The following is a 20843-nucleotide window of genomic DNA, read 5'->3' as shown; positions in this document are numbered from 1 at the left end:
TCTCTCTCTCTCTCTCTCTCTCTCTCTCTCTCTCTCTCTCCGTCTCGATGTGTATCTGCCTCTATCTCTGGTTTCCAGCTCAGGCTGTGTCATTACCAGCTCGCCTCGGGCCTGGCCGGCTCTAATGATTATAATTAGCATTATTAGAGTGGACTCTGAGGGGCCTGTGCGGGACAGACTCAGAGAAGCGTCTCGTGCTGGTCCACTGGGCTGGAGCTGCTGGTCTCGGTCTCTTCAGGACACACACACACACACACACACACACACACACACACACACACACTCCTGTCAGCTCTGTTTAGGCGCTGTGTCACACCTGCACATGTACGCTGGGGCTTATTCTTTTAATTGACTTTCTAATTTGTGATTTTATTCAGTTTTTGATTGATTAATTACCCTCATGGCACCTTTTCTGTGTCCTCTGAGATCCGTCCTGTGCAAAAAAAAAAAAGAAAGCAAAGAAAAAGGATTTGTTTTGTGCATTTAATATCACAAACCATTTAATGTTTTGATTATATGCAAAGCGATATATCAAAAAGGCCAATTAAAAGCCTATATATATATATATATGTGTGTGTGTGTGTGTGTGTGTGTGTGTGTGTGTGTGTGTGTGTGTGTGTGTGTGTGTGTGTGTGTATTAAATATTAATAAATGAATATTTGTTTTTTATTATTTATACATATTATACATACATGTATTTAATATGCACAACTATTACATTTAAATATTTAAATATAACAACAAATAAAGCAACACACACACACACACACATATACAAATAAACAAAAACAAATATTGGCCTTTTTGATATTTTGTTTTCCTAATCCTAATCTATTTATCTATCTTATCTATCTATCTATCTATCTATCTATCTATCTATCTATCTATCTATCTATCTATCTATCTATCTATCTATCTATCTATCTATCCATCTATCTATCATCTATCTATCATCTATCTATCTATCTATCTATCTATCTATCCATCTATCTATCTATCATCTATCTATCTAACAAATATATATATTCAATAACAAATATATGATATGATTTGATTCAATAATTCTGCTCTAAAGGTATAAACATCATAAACCATTTAAAATCTCCTCTTGGTTGCTTGCTTGTTTACATTATAACTAGGGGTGTAACGATACCTTCATTTCACGATTCGATATATATCACGATACTGAACTCACGATACGATATTATTGCGATACTCCCAAGACATATGATAAAAGGTTAACAAAAAATGTACTGTTGATTAAAATGCTAACTTTGATATTACATTGTGGGTTTAAATGAACAGGTTTGGACTTGGTGCTTGTAATTCAAAGACAATGGTGACACCAGAATAAAAATATTCATGATTCTGAAGCTGACCATTGCATTATTATACATTATAATCAACATTATATAGTAGTTTAATGTAGTACTGACACTAAAACTCTGAAAACATGATTTTTTTCTTATACAGTAATTTCTATTTTGGGTGAACTATCCACGATACATATTGTCACTATCCACGATACGTATTGTTGCATTTTTGTATTGCGATATATTGTGGCACGATATATTGTTACACCCCTAATTATAACACTGAAGTATGTTTTGAAGGCTTTATCTACTTACAGTAATTCTGTTTTCTGTTTTGATGCCTTGTAAACACGTTTCCCAGCATTCCCACTGTCTCGGGTTGTGACAGCGCTGGCCTGGTTTAACAGATCGAGTCCTGTTGCACCCTTCCCCGGTGTGTGTGTGTGTGTGTGTGTGTGTGTGTGTGTGTGTGTGTGTGTGTGTGTGTGTGTGTGTGTGTGTGTGTGTGTGTGTGTGTGTGTGTGTGTGTGTGTGTGTGTGTGTGTGTGTGTGGTTTTCCGTTCCGCTACACTTGTGACTGTATAATGAATAATGCCGCCATTGAATTAGCATGTAGCTGTCGTCTTGACTCTGGTGCCTGCGTTGTGACGGGACCACCGCTACACACACCACGCCACCGTCGACACACACTGCAGACACACACTGAATCACCAACAGCAAACAGGGCCAGAGCTGTCAGCGTCAATCTCAGACACAACACACTAGAAAGGGTTAATCAGGCAAAGGCCATAATCTGACCAACGTGTTTATATTCTCACAGTCAAACACACATAAACACATGAAAAGTGACTCATGCAAAGAAAATAACCAAAGAAAATCAAGAACAACAAAGTTTATAGATATATCGATATAGTAATGTGTATAGGTACAATGATACATTTAAGCAATATTAATGTAGTAGAATATAATAGTAAATATTATAATTGTCATTTTTTTGCATTTAAAAAATGGATATAGATATAAACGCATTAAATGATGAAAATTATCAAATAATATACATAATTTTGGGGCATTTTAAGTTCAGTATCTGGGCATTTGCTTCAATGGTTTTAGGTAATCAATAAAATATTTATTTATTTATGTAATTAACGTGAGTTGAACTATTTACATTTGTTTTCTTGTTGTTTGTATCTGCTGGCAAACATTATTTTTTCCTGTAAATTACTGGCAGTGATCCTTAATTTTTTTCTTCTACAATACAAGTCCACTTTTTGAAAAGGTGGTGTGTTGTTTACATATATGTATATTATGGTAAAATATGAATTTCTCTCATGTAAAAAAAAAAAATCTTAGTTTGTGTTCGGTTATTTAGATTAGAGGAGGCAAGACATTTAGAATTGCTTTTATCCAGCAGTGTGTGTGTCTTTGTCCATGTGAAACAAAGCAGATGCAGCGTTAATACACACACAGACACACACACACACACACGTGCCCGAGACTGACAGCACACCTAAACATCATTCCTTCAACATCAGCATCTGAGAGAATCTCCATGACAACCGCCTCTGTTGACACGCCGGCATACATTCGTAGAGGATTACGTGTTCTTCCGGATATTGACAGCCGTGTGTTATCCGCGGATAATCAGACGGGATAAGAAATGTGAACTGCCGTTCCGTTCAGAGCTGAATTATGTCGGGAGGAAACTGATCCTGCCGTCAGACCGCTGACAGGGATATAATCTCGTGCATTTCTTACTCCAATTTGACAGAAAAAATAAGCGAATATCATAAATGTGTTTTTATGACAAGTAAAAAATTGTGTTCTGTTGCATTCCTTTTTTAGTCAATTACTGTAATCGTGTAGAGTAGACACCTACCGACTAGTTCATTTTTGAAAATAATGTACTTTTGCACATTCATAACTTAGGAGGGATGATATTTTTAATTGTAGAGTTTCAGAAAATGGCAAGCCGTAAGTGTCAATCATACTACTGTTTGTGCAACTACTGGCCGTTAAAACTGCGTATTTCATTTTGAGGGTCAGAGGGAAGAAAAGTGTCTGGATAAAAGTAAAGTTTGTCTTGCGGGAAATACAATTCTGACTTTATTTCTTACAATTATGAGATTCAAACTCGCAATTTTGAGAAAAAAAAATTGAATGGCAAGATATAAACTCACAGTTCTGACAAAAATATTTTTATTTCTCACAAATGTGAGAAATTAAGTCAGTGTCGCCCTGGCCCATTACTGGCTACGCTCCTGCCCCAGAGTGTGTGTGTGAAGTTTTAGCACAAAATACCCCACAGATATTTTTATATATCATGTTAAAGTTGTCACTTTTTGAGGGTGAGCAAAAACACACCGTTTTGTGCCTGGCCCTTTAAATGCAAATGAGCTGCTGCAGAGGGCGGGGTTTCAAGAGCTTGTGTGTGTTAGCAGCTGCGATTACCTCACGCACACACACTAACACGACAGAAACTGTTCTGTCTTTAATGTTAAAACAGAGTCAGTCAAAGATGGAGAGACTCAAGAAGAAGTGACAACATGTAGAAGCAACAGGACGTCTCTGAATGGTTAGTTGATGAATTTATGTTGCTGATGTGGAGTTAACGATCTTCAATTAGCATATTCTGTCATGCTAATCTATAAGTCGCTCGTATAGGAACTGTTGTGAGATGCACACAGAGTGACTTTCTATTGCATGTGAAAAGACGGATGCTAAAGTTTGAGCCATAGACGTTTGAGCTGACTCACAAATGTGCTCGACTACAGCAACTCTTCCTCTTCTCAACATGGACTGCGTGTTCAGGGGGCGGGGCTTATGTAAATTTTAGGGTTGGTGATGTCACTAAACCCGGGAGGAATGTCGTGTAGTCCCTACCAGCCGTTTGTTGTAGTCCTTTTCTTTAAAAGCAAATATCTTCCTTTGCTTTGAACTTTGAGCGTTGTAACTTTGCAGATGTTTATGATCAAACAGCATAACTACAGTTAGAAAAGTGAAATCATACTTTACCACCCCTTTAAGTCCGAATCTGAGATATAAAGTTGCGATTACCTTTCGTATCTTTCATTCTGTGGTCGAAAAAAGCTTCCATATTCTGTTTCCGGCACAAGAAGAAACCTGAGTGTTATTAGGGAGGCGTCTGCTGAATCTCCACAGTTGCAGAAGATCTGCTTGTGTGTGTTGGACACATCCTTCAGTCTCGAACTGTCATTGGTGTCGTGTGCTTGTTGAAGTACGACGGGGCCGCGGTCGCGGGGTTCAGCTGGAGTCACCGCTGCCTCCTTTTATAGAAGTTCAATTAATATTTCAGTATCTGCGGGAGCCGTGGCTTGAAGCAGAACCACTTGATGTTTGGCTAATGGAAAATGCAGAGAACTCCGAGTACTAAACATCCTTCCATGCTGGGAAGAAAAAAACACAGAGAAATACAAGGCTTTTGGAGAGGAGCCACTTTGAGAAAAGGTGCATAAATCCTGCATGTGCCTTTCCTCCAATAACACGACTCGGTTTCTGGGAAATTAAACGTATCGTCTCCGATAAACAAGCCAACGGAGGGAAAAATCCATTGTCTGGTCAGCCTGTGGCCTTGGGTTTTTATTAAATATTGATTTGATTTGTAAAAGGCCACACGCTGTGGGCTTGAGCAAATGTCATGAACTCCCGTTTGTTGTGTAGCGGTTCTTCTAACAATCTGTTGAATTGAACATCTGATGTTTAGGTTTGGTGGCTCAAGGAAAAACCAGCCAATCTCCTTGACCTTCTGAACGCAGATCTGGCAAAGCAAGCCGGATTTTGCTATTTGCAAATATCATTCCTGTTGTGCATGTGGGATGTGACTCGCAACAGCTGACAAAACAAGTAAATCTTCAGTAATGTCAAGTAAATGTCTAGACTGAGATGTTTGCACCATTCACTTGATTTTAATGAAGGAATTGTGGTCAATATTATGGGATTCATGAGATTAGCGGCTTGTTCCTTCATAAAGGAAGTACATAAATGTGAGCCTGGATCACAAAACCAGTCACGAGTCGCACGGGTGTATCTGTGGCAATAGCCAACAATGCATTATACATTCTAAAAAAGGCTGGGTTGTTTTAACCCAAATTTGGGTCAAATATGGACGAACCCAAATGTTGGATCAAAAAGGCAATTTAAAATCTAACCCAATGGCTGGGTTTGTCCATATTTGACCCATAATTGGGTTAAAACCACCAAGTGTATGGGTTAATATGATTTTTAGAGTGTATAAGGAAAAACTGACTGCAAAATACTTTCATGTTTTATGGGTTTAACTAAAATGATCCCATGATGGGATCCCCTAAAAGTTGTGACCCTGGATCACAAAACCATTCATAAGTCGCACGGTATATTTGTGACAATAGTCAACAATACATTGAATGGGTCAAAATTATCGATTTTTCTTTTATGCCAAAAATCATTAGGATATTAAGTAAAGATCATGTTCCATGAAGATGTTTTGTAAATTTCCTACCGTAAATATAAAAAAAATTTGATTTACCGGTAGATTGGATGTGCGGACATTAAAGGATTAGTTCACTTTTAAAGTGAAAATTCTGTCATCATTTACTCACCCTTAAGTTGTTTCAAACCTGTATGAATTTCTTTCCTCTGCTGAACACAAAGGAAGATATTTAGAAGAATGTCAGTATCCAGACAGTTTTTGGTTTCCATTGACTTCCATAGTAGGAAAAAAATATACTATGGAAGTCAATGGGAACCAAAAACTGTCTGGTTACTGACATTCTTCTAAATATCTTCCTTTGTGTTCAGCAGAGGAAAGAAATTCATTAGGATATTAAGTAAAGATCCTGTTCCATGAAGATGTTTTGTAAGTTTCCTCCCGTAAAAAAAAAAAAAAAATTGATTTAGATTGGATGTGCGGACATTAATAGACAACTTTAAAGGTGATTTTCTCAATATTTCGATTTTTTTGCACCCTCAGATTCCAGATTTTCAATAGTTGTATCTCGGCCAAATATTGTCCTATCCTAACAAACCATATCAATGGAAAGCTGTGATGATGTATACATCTCAATTAAAAAAAATTGACCCTTATGACTGGTTTTGTGGTCACATATAGTCTTTTTATCTGATTTCCAAACACTTCCGCTTCAAATGAAGTGTTGTATTGTGATTTATCTCAGAGCCGGCTGGTTCTGAATGCAGTGAGAATGGTTAGGAAAAAGCCTCTTTAAGAGATAAAGGAGAAAACGACGTTAACAAGGCTAGAGATGTCTTTTCTCCGAGGCGTTAAGCTCTCCGCTCCTGCTGGAAGGAATCATGCAGATCCGACACTGGGAAATATTAGCAGGAATCAATTAGCCTGGCATTATGGAGTAAAGTGGCCTTCAGTGAGTCGTGTAATTATGACCCAGAGCCAAGCCCATTCTGTGCACGCAGGACCCGTCCCTCGTCCCGCTTAATTGTATTTATTTAAGATAATCCATTCGGTGGTTTTAATTACGTGCTCTAGTTTACGAGAGAGATAAATAAATCATCATTTGTCTCGCTGAGACGTGGTCTTGTAGGATATATTCCTGCATGCGGTTTATCTGTGCGGTCTGACTCTTCAGCCAAGTGGCAATAGAAAGTAAGTGCACAAAAGACTGTTATTTAAAGTGTAATCCATCAGTGGAAAAGAAATAAAGGAAATAATTAGAAAATGGAGCTCATTTTGAACAGTGTTTGGACAAACCCAAACCCCGAATATTAAACTTCAGCACTTGTCACACACTATTTGTGCTACGAATATGAACGACTCTTCAAATCACACGGCTTGTTGAGGAGAGTTGTTCTGGGATTTTTCTGTGGGATCTGACTTTGTTCTGCAAATAGTTTTTGTTCTATTTTTTATTTTTATTACAAGCCTAGAGTCTGACCCATTTTCTTCAGAAGATATAAATAAATTTTATTTTTTATTTTTTTACAAGCCTAAAAAATAATTTTCTTCATATTTTTTTTTCATTATTATTGTTTAATTTCATTTTTTTATTTCTTTTTTTTTATGCCTAGCATGACATCAAGCCTAAAGACTGATTTTGTTTTATTTTTATTTTATTTTATTTATTTTATTTTATTTTATTTATTTTATTTTATTTATTTTATTTATTTTATTTATTTTATTTATTTTATTTATTTTATTTATTTTATTTTATTTTATTTTATTTTATTTTATTTTATTTTATTTTATTTTATTTTATTTTATTTTATTTTATAATGCCTAGCATGACATCAAGCCTAAAGTCTGAATCATTTTTTTCAGAAAATATATATATTTTTGATTGTTTAATTAAATTTTTTTATTATTTTTTTATTTTGTTTTGTGAAATTCTTTTTTTTTTTTTTAATGCCTAGCATGACATCAAGCCTAAAGTCTGAATCATTTTCTTCAGAAAATATATATTTTTTTATTGTTTAATTACATTTTTTTATCATTATTTTATTTAATTTTGTTGTTTTCTTTTCTTTTATTTCATTTTTTTATTTTTATTTTATTTTTTTATGATGCCAAGCATGACATTATAGGTTACTGTTTTAATGCATTGCAGGATAACCCATTGAGAACGACAGCGTTTGATTGGTGGGATCGATGCGTATGCAGTGTGTGTGCAGACGGCTGTATGAAGAGCAGCTGGTCTCTCCATGTTCGGTCTTTTGCTCTGGGTAACAATCAGCTGTCAATGAGGGATGACATCCGAGCCCAAACGGCAGATCCTCCTGTCCCGACAGATGCTGTAGTCGAGCAGGACGTACGTGTGTGTGTGTGTGTGTGTGTTTCTTGGGTGAAACCACATCAGGAAATCTCCCTTTCTTGCAAACACGTGCAGAGCTATAAACAGGATCAGGTTCTGTCATGTGTCCACAGACCGCTCTGTTACTGCACGCTTGTAAACCCCACTTTTGATTTTACAGTCCTTGAAGTGTTGCTCTATATGACCTCATGAATCTGCTATGGTTCTTCCATAAATGTTTTCATGCTTGTATGTTCAGAATATTTATTTTTTCTTCTTTCCATGGACTTTTGATCCCGTGCCATTTTGTTTTCTTTCAAACGCGTATATCGTATTGCGTCCGGCTCTGGGTTTTTCGTTCTGCGTCCATCCCGGGCCAAACAGCTTTGGGTTTAACAGACTGATGGTGGAGATTCCTCCAGCCAAGTCAAATAAACACCGGTGAATGTGAAACCGGGACTTGGCAGAGGGAAAGCTAATCGCTTCGTGAACGGGGGAATTTTTTATGTTCCATTTTCGCTTGACAGTCTAGACGTTTTATAACGTTGGGAGGAATTCTGTTGGCCTTGAGTTTCTGTCAAGACTCCCTTGTGCTCACAGTCTATGTTTTTACTTCGAAAAGTGCCGTAAAACATGTGCTAAACTTGTGTGATAGGATCCTTATTCTCTCTTTTTTAAGGAAATCAACTTGAGAGCTCTTGCTCAGTGTCTCGGTAGAAACTTCAGGTTATGAACACAACATTCACAGTAACTGGTTTGATTTAATGCTTTAACGAACTGGGGATCTTAAATGTGCTGTTTATGAGTTGTGAACTACAGGCAAACTGCGTTACATTCTGCTGTGTGTGTGTGTGTGTGTGTGTGTGTGTGTGTGTGTGTGTGTGTTCAGTAGTCGAGTGACATTACAGGAGCTGTATCAAATCAGAAACACCTGCTTTATTACTTTTTGAGTAGTGTTTGTGCTCCAGATATGAATGATTCCTCAAAGTTAGTCTTAAAGGTGAACTATGCAGTTTTTTTACCTTAACCGAACAGCTTCGGAATCATTGGAATGGTTATATTACTTTTTCGGGTTGAATGGTGGTCGTCTCGCACCCCGCTATCGCATGTGAGTGGAAAAACCACACTTGCAACTTTGAGCCGCCGGCCGCAGCGTCAGGAAGTATCGCGTGATCTCAGGTCTCGCGATGTAAAGAATTGCTTTACGGCAAAAAGAAATCTGCTAAAATTCTATCACCCGGATGAAGACGACGCTGTAAAGAATGTCCCGTCGGCTGTGATGTCGTTGATCTACAGCCTCTGGTATCTCAGAGTCACCACCGAGTTTTTTCAACAGTGTTGTCAAATATCTATTCCGGAGCTGTAGGGGGCGCTCTATAGAGAAACCTGCGAGCAAAAAGCCAGAATACAGCGAAGAAACTCCCGAAACTGCATAGCCCTGCTTTAATCAGAGGTGTGCTGTTACTTTATTGGTGATCAGATTTACAGTTTTCACCTGACCGATGATAGAATGTGTTTTACGGAGAACACAGCGTACACAACTTAGCCTACATTACCTGGGCATTCGTTTTTCAAAGGTGTCGTGTTATTTTTTTAAATAAATAAAAATTAATATTATTTTATTATTTTTTTTTTATTTTTTTATTATATTACTTTGTTGTTTTATTTTAATGTTCATTTATTTAATATTATCTTATTTTATTCTGTTTTTGTTGTATTTCATGTAATTTTATTTTGTTTTCTTTTATTTAAGTCTCATTCAGTTTTATTTAATGTTATTTTATTTTGTTTTTTTGTTTTGTTTTATTTCATGTTTTTATTTTGTAGTTTTTTATTTCATGTTATTTTGTTATATTTAACATTTATATTTTGTTTGTTTTATTTTATTTGTTTTAATGTTATTTTATTTTCTTTTGTTTTATTTTGGTTTAATTTTTATTTTATTTTTTTGTCACTCAGGCATGTGATGTTAATCCATTTCTTTTTTTATTTCTTTTTATTTTTGTTTAATTTTTATTTTTATTTTTTGGTCACTCAGACACATGTTAATCCATGCCATTTTTATTTTTTGGTTACTCAGGCATGTGATGTTAATCAATTTCTTTTCTCTTTTTTTTATGTATTTTTTTATTTAAAAAAATTGGTCACTCAGACACATGTTAATCCATGCCATTTATTTTATTTTATTTTATTTTATTTTTGGTCTCTCAGACATGTGATGTAATCCATGTCATATTTTATGTTATTTATTTGATTTCTGGTCACTCAGACACATGATGTTAATCCATTTCTTTTTTCTTTTTTTAATGTATTTTTTATAATTTTTTTGGTCACTCAGACACATGTTAATCCATGCCTTTTATTTTATTTTATTTCATTTTATTTTATTTTTGGTCTCTCAGACATGTGATTTTAATCCATGTCATATTTTATGTTATTTATTAGATTTCTGGTCACTCAGACACATGATGTTAATCGATGTGATCTGCATAGGCTGTGAGATCCTCCCCATCTGAAGCCATACCAGCACTTCAGGTCGGATGAAATATGTTGGTTAATGAAACCGGATGTTTCTCGGGCAACACAGAGGCTGAGCAACACAGAATTGCCCCGTCTGGCTCCCGCTGGGCCCGAGTCATGACCTCTTGACCTCTCCTGCTCGCCAACAGCCTTTGCATTTGCATTTTGACTTAAAGAGGAGGTGAGAGTCCCGTTCCCCCTCCCGATGGCCACGCAGCCGGCCTCTTTCTCACCGCCGTGGCGTCCGAACCCGGGCTTAATGCTCCAGTGCGCGGGCTTTGTCTCTGGATTAATGAAGTGTTCTCCTCCCCGTTTCCTTTCACTGCCAGACAATGCATTGCCCCATAATCAGCGTTAATCTTGAAGTCTCAATGTCGTTGTTGTTTTTTTGGCCCATGTGTCAGAACTTGTGAGGAAATTACTACATCTACCTCTGACTCGCTAACTGGATGTGACGTTGGATGAGAGAGGAGAATGTCACTGATAATTAAAATGGAAGGAAGATCAAACCTGGCAGCGGGATCGTGTGCCATTCAGTGCCGAACGGAGAAAGCCTTTCATATTCATATCAACTCATATTGAGATGTGGCATTCATTTGCATTTCAGATTTGAATCGGAACTAAAAATAGAGTGAAAAATATCACGTGATTAATAATTAAGTTTAAAATCCTACATAATAATGAGAATATTGCAGTATCTTATAATAAATAGTATTATATTTATAGTATCATGTATAGAATATTATATTGTATAGTGACATACATGTAAAATATCAAATATTTATATACTTGAAGTGATAAAAAAATTATAGTTTCTTTATGAAATAGTTCATTTATTTATGATATGAATTACAGAGCACTTGATTTCATTGGAGAACTAATTGAGTGTGTAACTTTGTATGTTTAAGTGTGTGTCCAGTCTATGGTCAAGTGTCTGTGTTTTATTCCTGAAGATCAGATGGTCAACCTGATGTAAAATATAAACACTAAGGCCCTCTAGTGTCCAAGCAGGAGAGCGCAGGGAGACTCGGACTGAGTTTACAGAAGCTCATGATGTGAATTAGATGAAGTTTTATTATATCATCATACAACTTGGCAAAGTCAACTGTAGCCTTGGCCAGTTTGAGTTTTTATCAGTTTATCAGAAAGAGCAGATTCTCTGTGGATCGATGAGGTCGGACTCGGTGTATTTAAAGGTGAAAGGAGAAACTCAGAAGCGGTTACAACTTTTAGATGCACATAAACGTTTCTGAATGGTTAGTGGATAGTACATTTATGTAGTTGTTGTGGAGTTACATTGATTCCTCTCATCGACTTGCATGTACTGTCAAGTTGAACTTTTACACAAGTTGACACAGTTCCCTGATGTTTTTAAAAGACAGCTATTACATTTTCTTTGGTCAATAGTGTTCAGTGCTCGTCTGTGCAGCAACGCCAGAACAGTTTCATGTTTTCCTCCAACTTTTCCATTGCATTAGAACTGGTCACACTGTTGTTGTGTGTGCGAAACCAAATGGCGGCTCCGTGAGTGTAAACGTGCAGATTAAGGGCCGGTAATATTTTAATAAGATCCCCTTCCTACGTCAGAAGGAGAGCGAAATCAGATCGGCTCATTTTTGACATGCTTGCAGAGAAAGGCTCACCAAAACAAAGTTACTGGGTTTCACTTTTCACTGGGTTGGTAGAAGCACCGGAAACACTGGGAAAGTCCTATTTTCATGATATGTTCCCTTTAAAGTCTCTGGTTTGAATAACCTTATCCTCAAAGGCAATGTATCAGGAAGAGCAGATTCTCTGTGGATCGATGGCCGGACCCGTCGTGTCAGACTCGGTATATTTAAAGTCTCTGGTTTGAATTTTAGATTTTTTTGCACTCTCAGATTCCAGATTTTCAAATAGTTGTATCTCGGCCAAATATTGTCATATCCTAACAAACCATACATCAATGGAAACCGTATTTATGCAGATTTCGGATGATGTATACATCTCAATTTCATAAAATGGACCCTTGTGACTGGTTTTGTGGTCCAGGGTCACATAATATGTCCCCTTTAAAGGTGCAGTCTGTAAGAATGTGTGAACTAGTGGTCAAAATAGGCACTGCAGTCCAATTCAAAATATCAGAGATTGTCGTTTCTCCCGCCACCTGTTCCATCCTCAGGCCTCATCCACACTACTGCGTTTTAGTTTAGAAACGGACAATTAAAACTAATACGATCTCCGTCCACACCAGTGTTTTAGCTACTATTAGAATTGACCTCCGTCCACATTAAAACGACTGAAAACACGGATCACGTGACCATTCACCAACACTGGGCATGCGCGTGCCGGTGTAAAACAGGCGCATGTAGGCAGTATAGCATTGTAAAATGCAGAATTTACTTGCAACAACAGCTGCTAGCAAAGACATCAACGTCAGTAACGCTTGTAATTCATTATCCATGTTGCAGTCGCTAACGTTATGTAGTCCAGGCTGTTTTTGTCATGCTTTTTGTATGTTTTCTTCCCGGGGACGGGTCATGTGATGGGTGGCTGACGAATCAGGGAAGGATACGCCATGACTGATGACACCCAATCAGAGCCGAGCGTAAGCCTCTGCGTCATCGTTTCTAAAGTCCTCCGTTGTGACCGTCTTCACTTAAACGCCCTCCGGAGATTCAAAACGTGAAACGGGGTCGGCAGCGTTTCTAAACTTCTCCGTTTTAGGTCTTCGTTTTTGCCGTTGTAGTCTGGATGGGAGGTGCAAACGTAGCAAAAGGTCTCCGTTTCTAAACGAAAACGCAGTAGTGTGGATGGGGCCTCAGTCTCGACGCTCACACGGCTCGCCAGTTTGAGCAAACGCAACAGGAACGAGCGCAATGGACAATATCACAAACCAAAACAATAACAAACATTCCAGCCTGGAAACGCACATTTCAAAGTAAAATAACTGGCTGTAGAAGTGTTTTTCAGAGAAACGAGTATGTGAACTTAGTATGTTTCCTCAATATATGCAAACATATTATGGTATTTTTATGCTTTACTGGAGTGAAAAAGTTACATACAGCACCTTTAAAGTGTGTGGTTTGAATAACCTTTTCATGTGCTTGTTTGGTTCCAGTGTTGAGTATCCGTGGCGCGCAGGAGGAGGAGCCTCCCGACGCCCAGCTGATGCGATTGGACAACATGCTTCTGGCGGAGGGCGTGTCCGGGCCGGAGAAAGGCGGCGGATCCGCGGCGGCGGCGGCAGCGGCGGCGGCTTCAGGAGGAGTCGGGGCCGATAACTCGGCAGAACACTCCGACTACAGAGCCAAACTCTCCCAGATACGCCAGATCTACCACACCGAGCTGGAGAAATACGAACAGGTCAGCAAGCCTGCAAAAGCCAACAGCCAAATTCCCATGCTGAACAACATGGTAATAATGTGATATAATCACACATACTGTACAAAGTAATCAGTCATGCATTCTGAGAGCTTTTTGCAGGAGATGCTACGTGAAGTTTACAGAAGCAACTGGTATTTTAGCGTAAACTATGCTTAAATAATTATTACGGATGCACCGATATGAAAATTTTAGCCGATACCGATAACCAATAATTCTTTATATTTGAAAGCCGATAACCGATATATTGGCAGATTAAATCTAAATCCAAATTTTTATGTAATTTTTGAGAGCCTGATTACAAAAACTAAAGTTAACCATTAAAATCCATGTCCCAAGCACACAATTATTATGTTCTCATTATAATTTTATGTAGCCGATATGACAGACTTGCTGCACTTTACTGTATTTTCCTTATTTTTCAGTGATTCCAATTATATTTACATTTACATTTATGCATTTGGCAGACGCTTTTATCCAAAGCGACTTATATTGCATTATCCTATATATTTTTACATAGGTATGTGCAATCCCCTGGGATCGAACCCACAACCTTGCGTTGTTAACGCAATGCTCTTACCACTGAGCTACAGGAAAGCTATATTTCAAGCAATTCCAACCCATCATGGCGAACAGTGCGCATCTGAAGAGTCTCAGCTGAAGGAAATTATCAATTATTTATCAGGTTTAATATATCGGCCAAATTTGGGCTACAACGATAACATTTAAATTGAACATATATTGGCCGATACCGATATGTTGGCTGATTTATCGTGCATCTCTAATAACTATGCTATTAATTTGAATGAACGAGATTTCACAGACATCTTAGAACATACACAAAACCAGACGATTTTTTGGAAAGCATTTTGATGAGAAATGAAAGATGTGCAGTGACACCAGCAACGTGTGCTTTCATTTGATTCCATGTTGACTGTAATATCTCATAAATTAGATTAGTACAACATCTGTTTGACTGCCGTTGTCATACTTTAATGTAGTGTGTGTGTGTGTGTGTGTGTGTGCGTGCGTGTGTGCGTGCGTGTGTGTGTGTGTGTGTGTGTGTGTGTGTGCGTGCGTGCGTGCGTGCGTGCGTGCGTGCGTGCGTGCGTGTGTGTGTGTGTGTGTGTGTGTGTGTGTGTGTGTGTGTGTGTGTGTGTGTGTGCGTGTGTGTGTGTGTGTGAGTGTAACTCAGCAGGCAGCATTTCCATCCCAAAATGTGTCAGATCACATCACGATGTGAAGACTGTGTTTAAGACGCTGTCGGTGAAGGCAGGGTTACAGTGGGGCTCTGCTGGCAGAAAGAGGCTCTTACACACTCCTGTTTTAATGTTTGAGAGGCTGCTACTGACAGCCCAGCGTTCCCACGCTCATGGAAAACCGGGAAGCACACGGGAATGTTCAAATTGTTATGGAGGTTAATAAATATAGATGGGAATGGAAAGGAATTTAACGATTCTGCTTCCTATTACTCCTATTCTTTTAGTAGTTTTATGGATGCACACTTAAAGCAGCTTTCTTTACTAAAGAAAAAATATAATTTTTGGTAACTAGTTTTGTATCCACTGTATGATTATTATTAGGGATGCACCTATATTAAAAATTTGACTGATACCAATAACCGATAATTGTTTATATTTGAAAAGCCGATAACCGATATATCGGCCGATAAATCGAAATCCAAATTTGATATATTTATTTGGGAGCCTGATTACAAAAACAAAAGCCTCATTAAATCCATGTCCCAAGCACACAATTATAATGATGTTCTCATTATATTTTTATGTAGCCTACAGTATGACAGCACATAACTGTATTTTCCTTTTTTGAAATGATTCCAATATTTCAAGAAGTTCAAAACCATCATGATGAACAGTGCGGATCTGAAGTGTCTCAGCCGAAGGGAATAATCCATTATTTATCGGCTTTAATAAATTGACCAAATTTTCTTAACATGAAATTTCATAAATAATTTCTTAATATGTTAAAATGAACGTATATTGGCCGATACCGATATGGCGGCCGATATACAGTATCTGGCATCCCTATTATTATTATAATTAACAAAAAGTAAAACTATTAAAGCATTTTTGTTAATTGTAATAAAGCTGAAATAACATAAGATATAATACATTTCTAGTTTTTGTTTAGTTTGAGTTGAAGCACTAAAATTACTAACTTGAAATAATAAAAAAACTGAAATTAAATAAATTTAACAGAAGTATTAATATATATATAAAAATAGACAAATTACTAAAAATGTAACTAAAATTAAAATGAAACCTGACCGTATAAAAATAAAAGCTATTGTTAGTTTTCAGAATACTAGCATTTTGGGTTGCTCTTCATTTTACAGTATACGTGTACTTACAGTGTACTTACCTAAGTAAGTACAAGCTAATATAAGGTACCTGCATGGGTTAAAGGACAAGTTCGGTATTTTACACTTAAAGCCCTGTTTACAGACTGTATCTGATGAAATAGAACGGTTAAAAATTTGGACACATGCTCCTGTCCCGAGAATTTTAGTTTTATTTAGCGTTTGTGGACCTATTTTGCCGAACGCGTCACACCCAGATTCTTCCGTTGAGAGCTTGAATAATAGACACCAGTTGGTGGCGATAATGCACCTTTGCCGATTGCAAGCAAACCGCTGGCATTTCATTTAATACACAGAAGAAGCAGAAGAAGAAGCGGCGGAGGAATATCGTACCTCACACAGCACATTCAATACAATCAATGGAGGTGGACAAACACTACGATAAAACCTGTTGGAAAGCATCTTTTTCAGCGATTTTTTTTGGGATCATATCAGTGAACACCCCTGACCACTCGGTGAGTTTCACGTCTTTGTAAACGAAAGTTTAATGTGTTTTAGGAAGGAATCTGCCAGTGCACATAGACAACCATTGTGGGGGTGGGGGGGGGGGAAAGCTAAATAAAACTAAAATTCTCGGGACAGGAGCATGTGTCCAAATTTTAATCTTAACCGTTCTATTTCATCAGATACGATCTGTAAACAGGGCTTTAAGTGCAAAATACCGAACTTGTCCTTTAAGGTTAGGTTCAGGGTTAGTACCTAGTTATTACCCAGTTATTCCAATTACTATAATAAGTACATGGAGATTAGAGAACACAACAGTAAAATAAAGTGCAACAGAATTTTGTTATTCTTTAAAGAACCGTTCATTTGGACTGAATCATTGAGTGAGTGAGTCATTGAGTGAGTGAGTCATCAGATCGATTCATTTACTCGTGAGTTCAGGCATATTTCTGAGCTTTTAATGGATTGATTAAACAGAAGGCCTCATTGGTTGATGAGTCAGACTGCATTGCTCACGCTGTGTTTGCTGTTGCGTGCAGCTGGAGAGGACAGGGCAACAGAAAGACGCTTCGGCTATTTGTTGTCTTGTTGTATCATTTCACAGAGTCAGAGTCTTTCGGTCTCATCACATTGGATTCAGACCGCAAGCGCACACTCTGCTGAAGCATCACTTCTGTGGCCCTGATGCTGTAGGTTCAGAAGCGCTGCAGAAAACACTGTTCTTCATCTGAAAGTAGGTTAGGTTCTGCCAGAGTTATTGTATTTTATATCAATATTTTTGTCACAGAGTGGCTGCTGGCAAACAGGCGAAGAAGACGAAGATATTCCAACACAAGTTTTTAATAACAATATACCAACAGACAGCCGACCTTGACGAAACACACACTTAACATAGACGTTACCTGACACTGAACAGAACACATAAATGCACAGAGATGATGAACTAAACGGTGAACAGCTGTGATGATGATAGTGTTAGTGTCCATGGTGACTGATGAGGGCGGGAAGACAAGAATGACAACAAACTAAAAGTCCTAGAGCTGAATAGCCTGGCTAACGCCAGACCCAATTCTCGTTGAGACTTGGGTCTGGGAACCACATGTGCATTTTCTCGTATTTGAGGCGTGGTTTACGAATGCGCCGGCGCCGTTTATTGGGTGCTAAGAATGTCTATCAAATGCGCCTGTACGCTCATAGCCAATTGTTTCCATTATACCAGATGACGTATGTAGAGAAATGGTTTAACGCCAAACGCTGCTCTTTTTTCTAAATAAAATTGCGATCTAAACTACTTAGAACAATATCTAAGGCTGCATCAAAAGGTAGCTTCGCGTCTGCTGCCATGTTGACTCCATAGATATAAACAAACTGCTTAGTTGTGTCGCAAAGATGTCGTCATCGTCTTGCTGCTCCCTCCCCGTTCTGTGATTGGTTCCCTAAACGAGGCGAAAATCAGGTCCATGGTTTCCAGACTGCCTTCCCAGCGAGAATAAAATCACGCTGCGCAAAGGCAGTCTGGGGAAACCCAGGCTAAGAGCTGAATACAATTGAACATAATTGTGTCAACATTTTGAATGAGCTTTTATTTTAAAATGTTTAGTTTTCATGTCAATTTTTTTGTTAATCATTTTGATATGTGATTTATTGGTTTAGTGATAGTTTTATTTATTTCCAGTTAATAGTTTTAGTGCTTAAACTTATTTTAGCTTATTGCCAAGGCAACATGAACTAATTTGAACTAGCTTTATTTCAATTAACATAAATGTTTTTAATAGTTTTTGTTTTAATTAACAACTGCACTGTAAAAAAATATTTACATGATTTGTTATCACAACTTTTTATCTTTTGTCAAATCAACTTCGATAACTAATGTGTGAAGATAGCACACTATTTTGAGTTTCTGTTTATTAAACCATTCTTTCTCATTGTATTAACTAAAATTTTAAATTACAACGAACTCAAAATTTTAAGGCAACAAAGGTAACTTGCTTTTTTTAAGTTAAACCAACATTTTTTTTACAGTGTATTTTTATTAAATGGTTCTTTATTATCTTGATTCTCTTAAAATCTTAGAAAGTCCTTGAATCTTTCACAGTGAATATAATTATTTCTATTTATACTTTAAAAATACTGTATTCTCCGGAAATGAGTCGCACGTGACAGTGAGGTCAGAATTGCATTTGTTGACAGCAGAAAAACACAGATAAGTCGCATCTGTGTAAGTCACACACTATTATGACATAATGTAAAATACAGGTAAATAAAATAAAGATTTTACAAACATTATAAACACTATAAACATGTATTTTAGTTCCACTCATTCCACAACAAATATTTGACATATAACAGTATTCAGAACAGAACATGATTGAAAACTTGTTGTCATCATAAACAACATTTATCATAAAAGCAATGCCGAAACCAATGTTATTTCGCGCAAAACTGAATCGGCGTGTGTGAAATGCGCGATAGAAATAAACGTGAGCTCATGTACGTCTTTCATTCGGCTTGAATCCAAATGTCTGCGCTTTGTGCATGTTTTGCATGCTTGACGTTAATTGCATTAGGTGTCTATGGAATATAAGACGCACGTTTCAGATGATAAAAATGTGATTTATATTCGGGAAATATGGTAATCCAATGGCTTGAAATTAAACTTTCTGTTTAGGATCTTTCTTAAATGATTAAAAGTAAATTCCTGAAGGAATGTGTGTGAATCTGGCAATGCAGCGCAGGCGACACAAGTGTTTCTGCTAGTTTCAGCCCGACGCAGTTTTCATTTTCACGTCCTGCGCCACATTGTTTAAATAGCAAATGCATTTGCGCCCGTCTGTGCGCCCAAGGGCTGCTGGTCTGAAAACGAGTGTGTTCATGCGCATTGTTGGCGCGTTGCTATTTTGAGGCAACAGAAATAGACTGAGCCATTGACCAACTGAACCCTGCTCTAAAGTGAATGGCGCAATATTATTTTTGTTATTTAAAGAGCGCGTTAGTAATATGCGCCTATAGGCGGGTCCACAACGTGTGTACACTCTGCTTATTACACACACACTCTGCTTATTACACACACACTCTGCTTATTGCACACACTCTGCATATTACACACACACTCTGCTTATTACACACACACTCTGCTTATTACACACACACTCTGCTTATTACACACACACTCTGCTTATTACACACACAGGGACGCACAGCAGCACACAAACATGCCAAATATTTAAAATAAAAGGATTACAATGTAAAAGATTATTAGTGTGTACATAAAGATATGGTGCAATCCGGCTTGTCCCGTAGATGGTCTGCTTGTGCTTTAACCTCACACACACATACATACACACACACACACACACACACAGCTTTAACCTCACGCACGAGCAGATCCGTTTCCTCGCTAGAGAAGCGTTCAGTCTTTCCGTTTGCAAAACTCTCCATATCAATAGCGAATCCGCCATGGCGCGGGCGCAACTGGTTTTTAAAAGGAATGAGAGATGAGAGTCTGATTGGTTTTTTGCACGTTACGCCCAAAACACTCCCATTACTCCTTAAAGGAGAACTCCAGCGTCTAATTACAACTTTGGTCTAATTACACATTGTTACCTAGTCAACCGTTATCTGAGATTTGTTTTCATGATTATCGAATGTAAATAGTTTTATCTCTAAAAACAGTTTAGCCTATAACGCTAGTATAACGGTATCAGTCGATCTACGAACCACTGATCCAAATGCGCTGGACCATATGAGATTCTACACAGTTCAGCGCATTTGGATCGGCGGTTCGTAGTTCGACTGATAGAGTCTGTTTTTCAAAGATGGATTCTGCTTATATACGTGAAGTTGACTGTATGTATAAAATATCTTCTTATTAAACTGTCTGGACACTTACATAGTTCTCAATGCTTCGGTTTGCATGTAGGGACCCTCATTATGCTAGCGTGTTAGTGTGGGGCTATTTTGAGCCTTGTTAGTGGTATTAACAAGCGATTTTTATTTGTCATTACTCTATGCCCCATATACTCGCGTTATACTAGCGTTATAGGCTAAACTGTTTTTAGAGATGAA

At 37.6% G+C, this 20843-nt stretch overlaps 1 protein-coding gene across 6 annotated transcripts in view; it reads left to right on the top strand.

Annotated features, from left to right (window-relative positions):
- Nucleotides 1-20843, top strand: part of pbx1b (pre-B-cell leukemia homeobox 1b) — an 81607-nt gene that overhangs the window by 43930 nt on the left and 16834 nt on the right. For 4 of the 6 annotated variants that reach the window (XM_079627428.1, XM_079627424.1, XM_079627427.1 and 1 more), the window contains one exon: nucleotides 13692-13987. In XM_079627428.1, the coding sequence (XP_079483554.1) occupies nucleotides 13692-13987 (296 nt within the window). The remainder of the gene's footprint in view (nucleotides 1-13691; nucleotides 13988-20843) is intronic. The other 2 variants (XM_079627429.1, XM_079627425.1) reach the window with 1 other exon arrangement.

The sequence above is a fragment of the Phoxinus phoxinus genome (assembly GCF_949152265.1).
Source record: "Phoxinus phoxinus genome assembly, chromosome: 11".
In the NCBI taxonomy this organism is placed as follows: Eukaryota; Metazoa; Chordata; class Actinopteri; order Cypriniformes; family Leuciscidae; genus Phoxinus; species Phoxinus phoxinus.
This window is presented reverse-complemented; position numbering and strand designations above follow the sequence as displayed.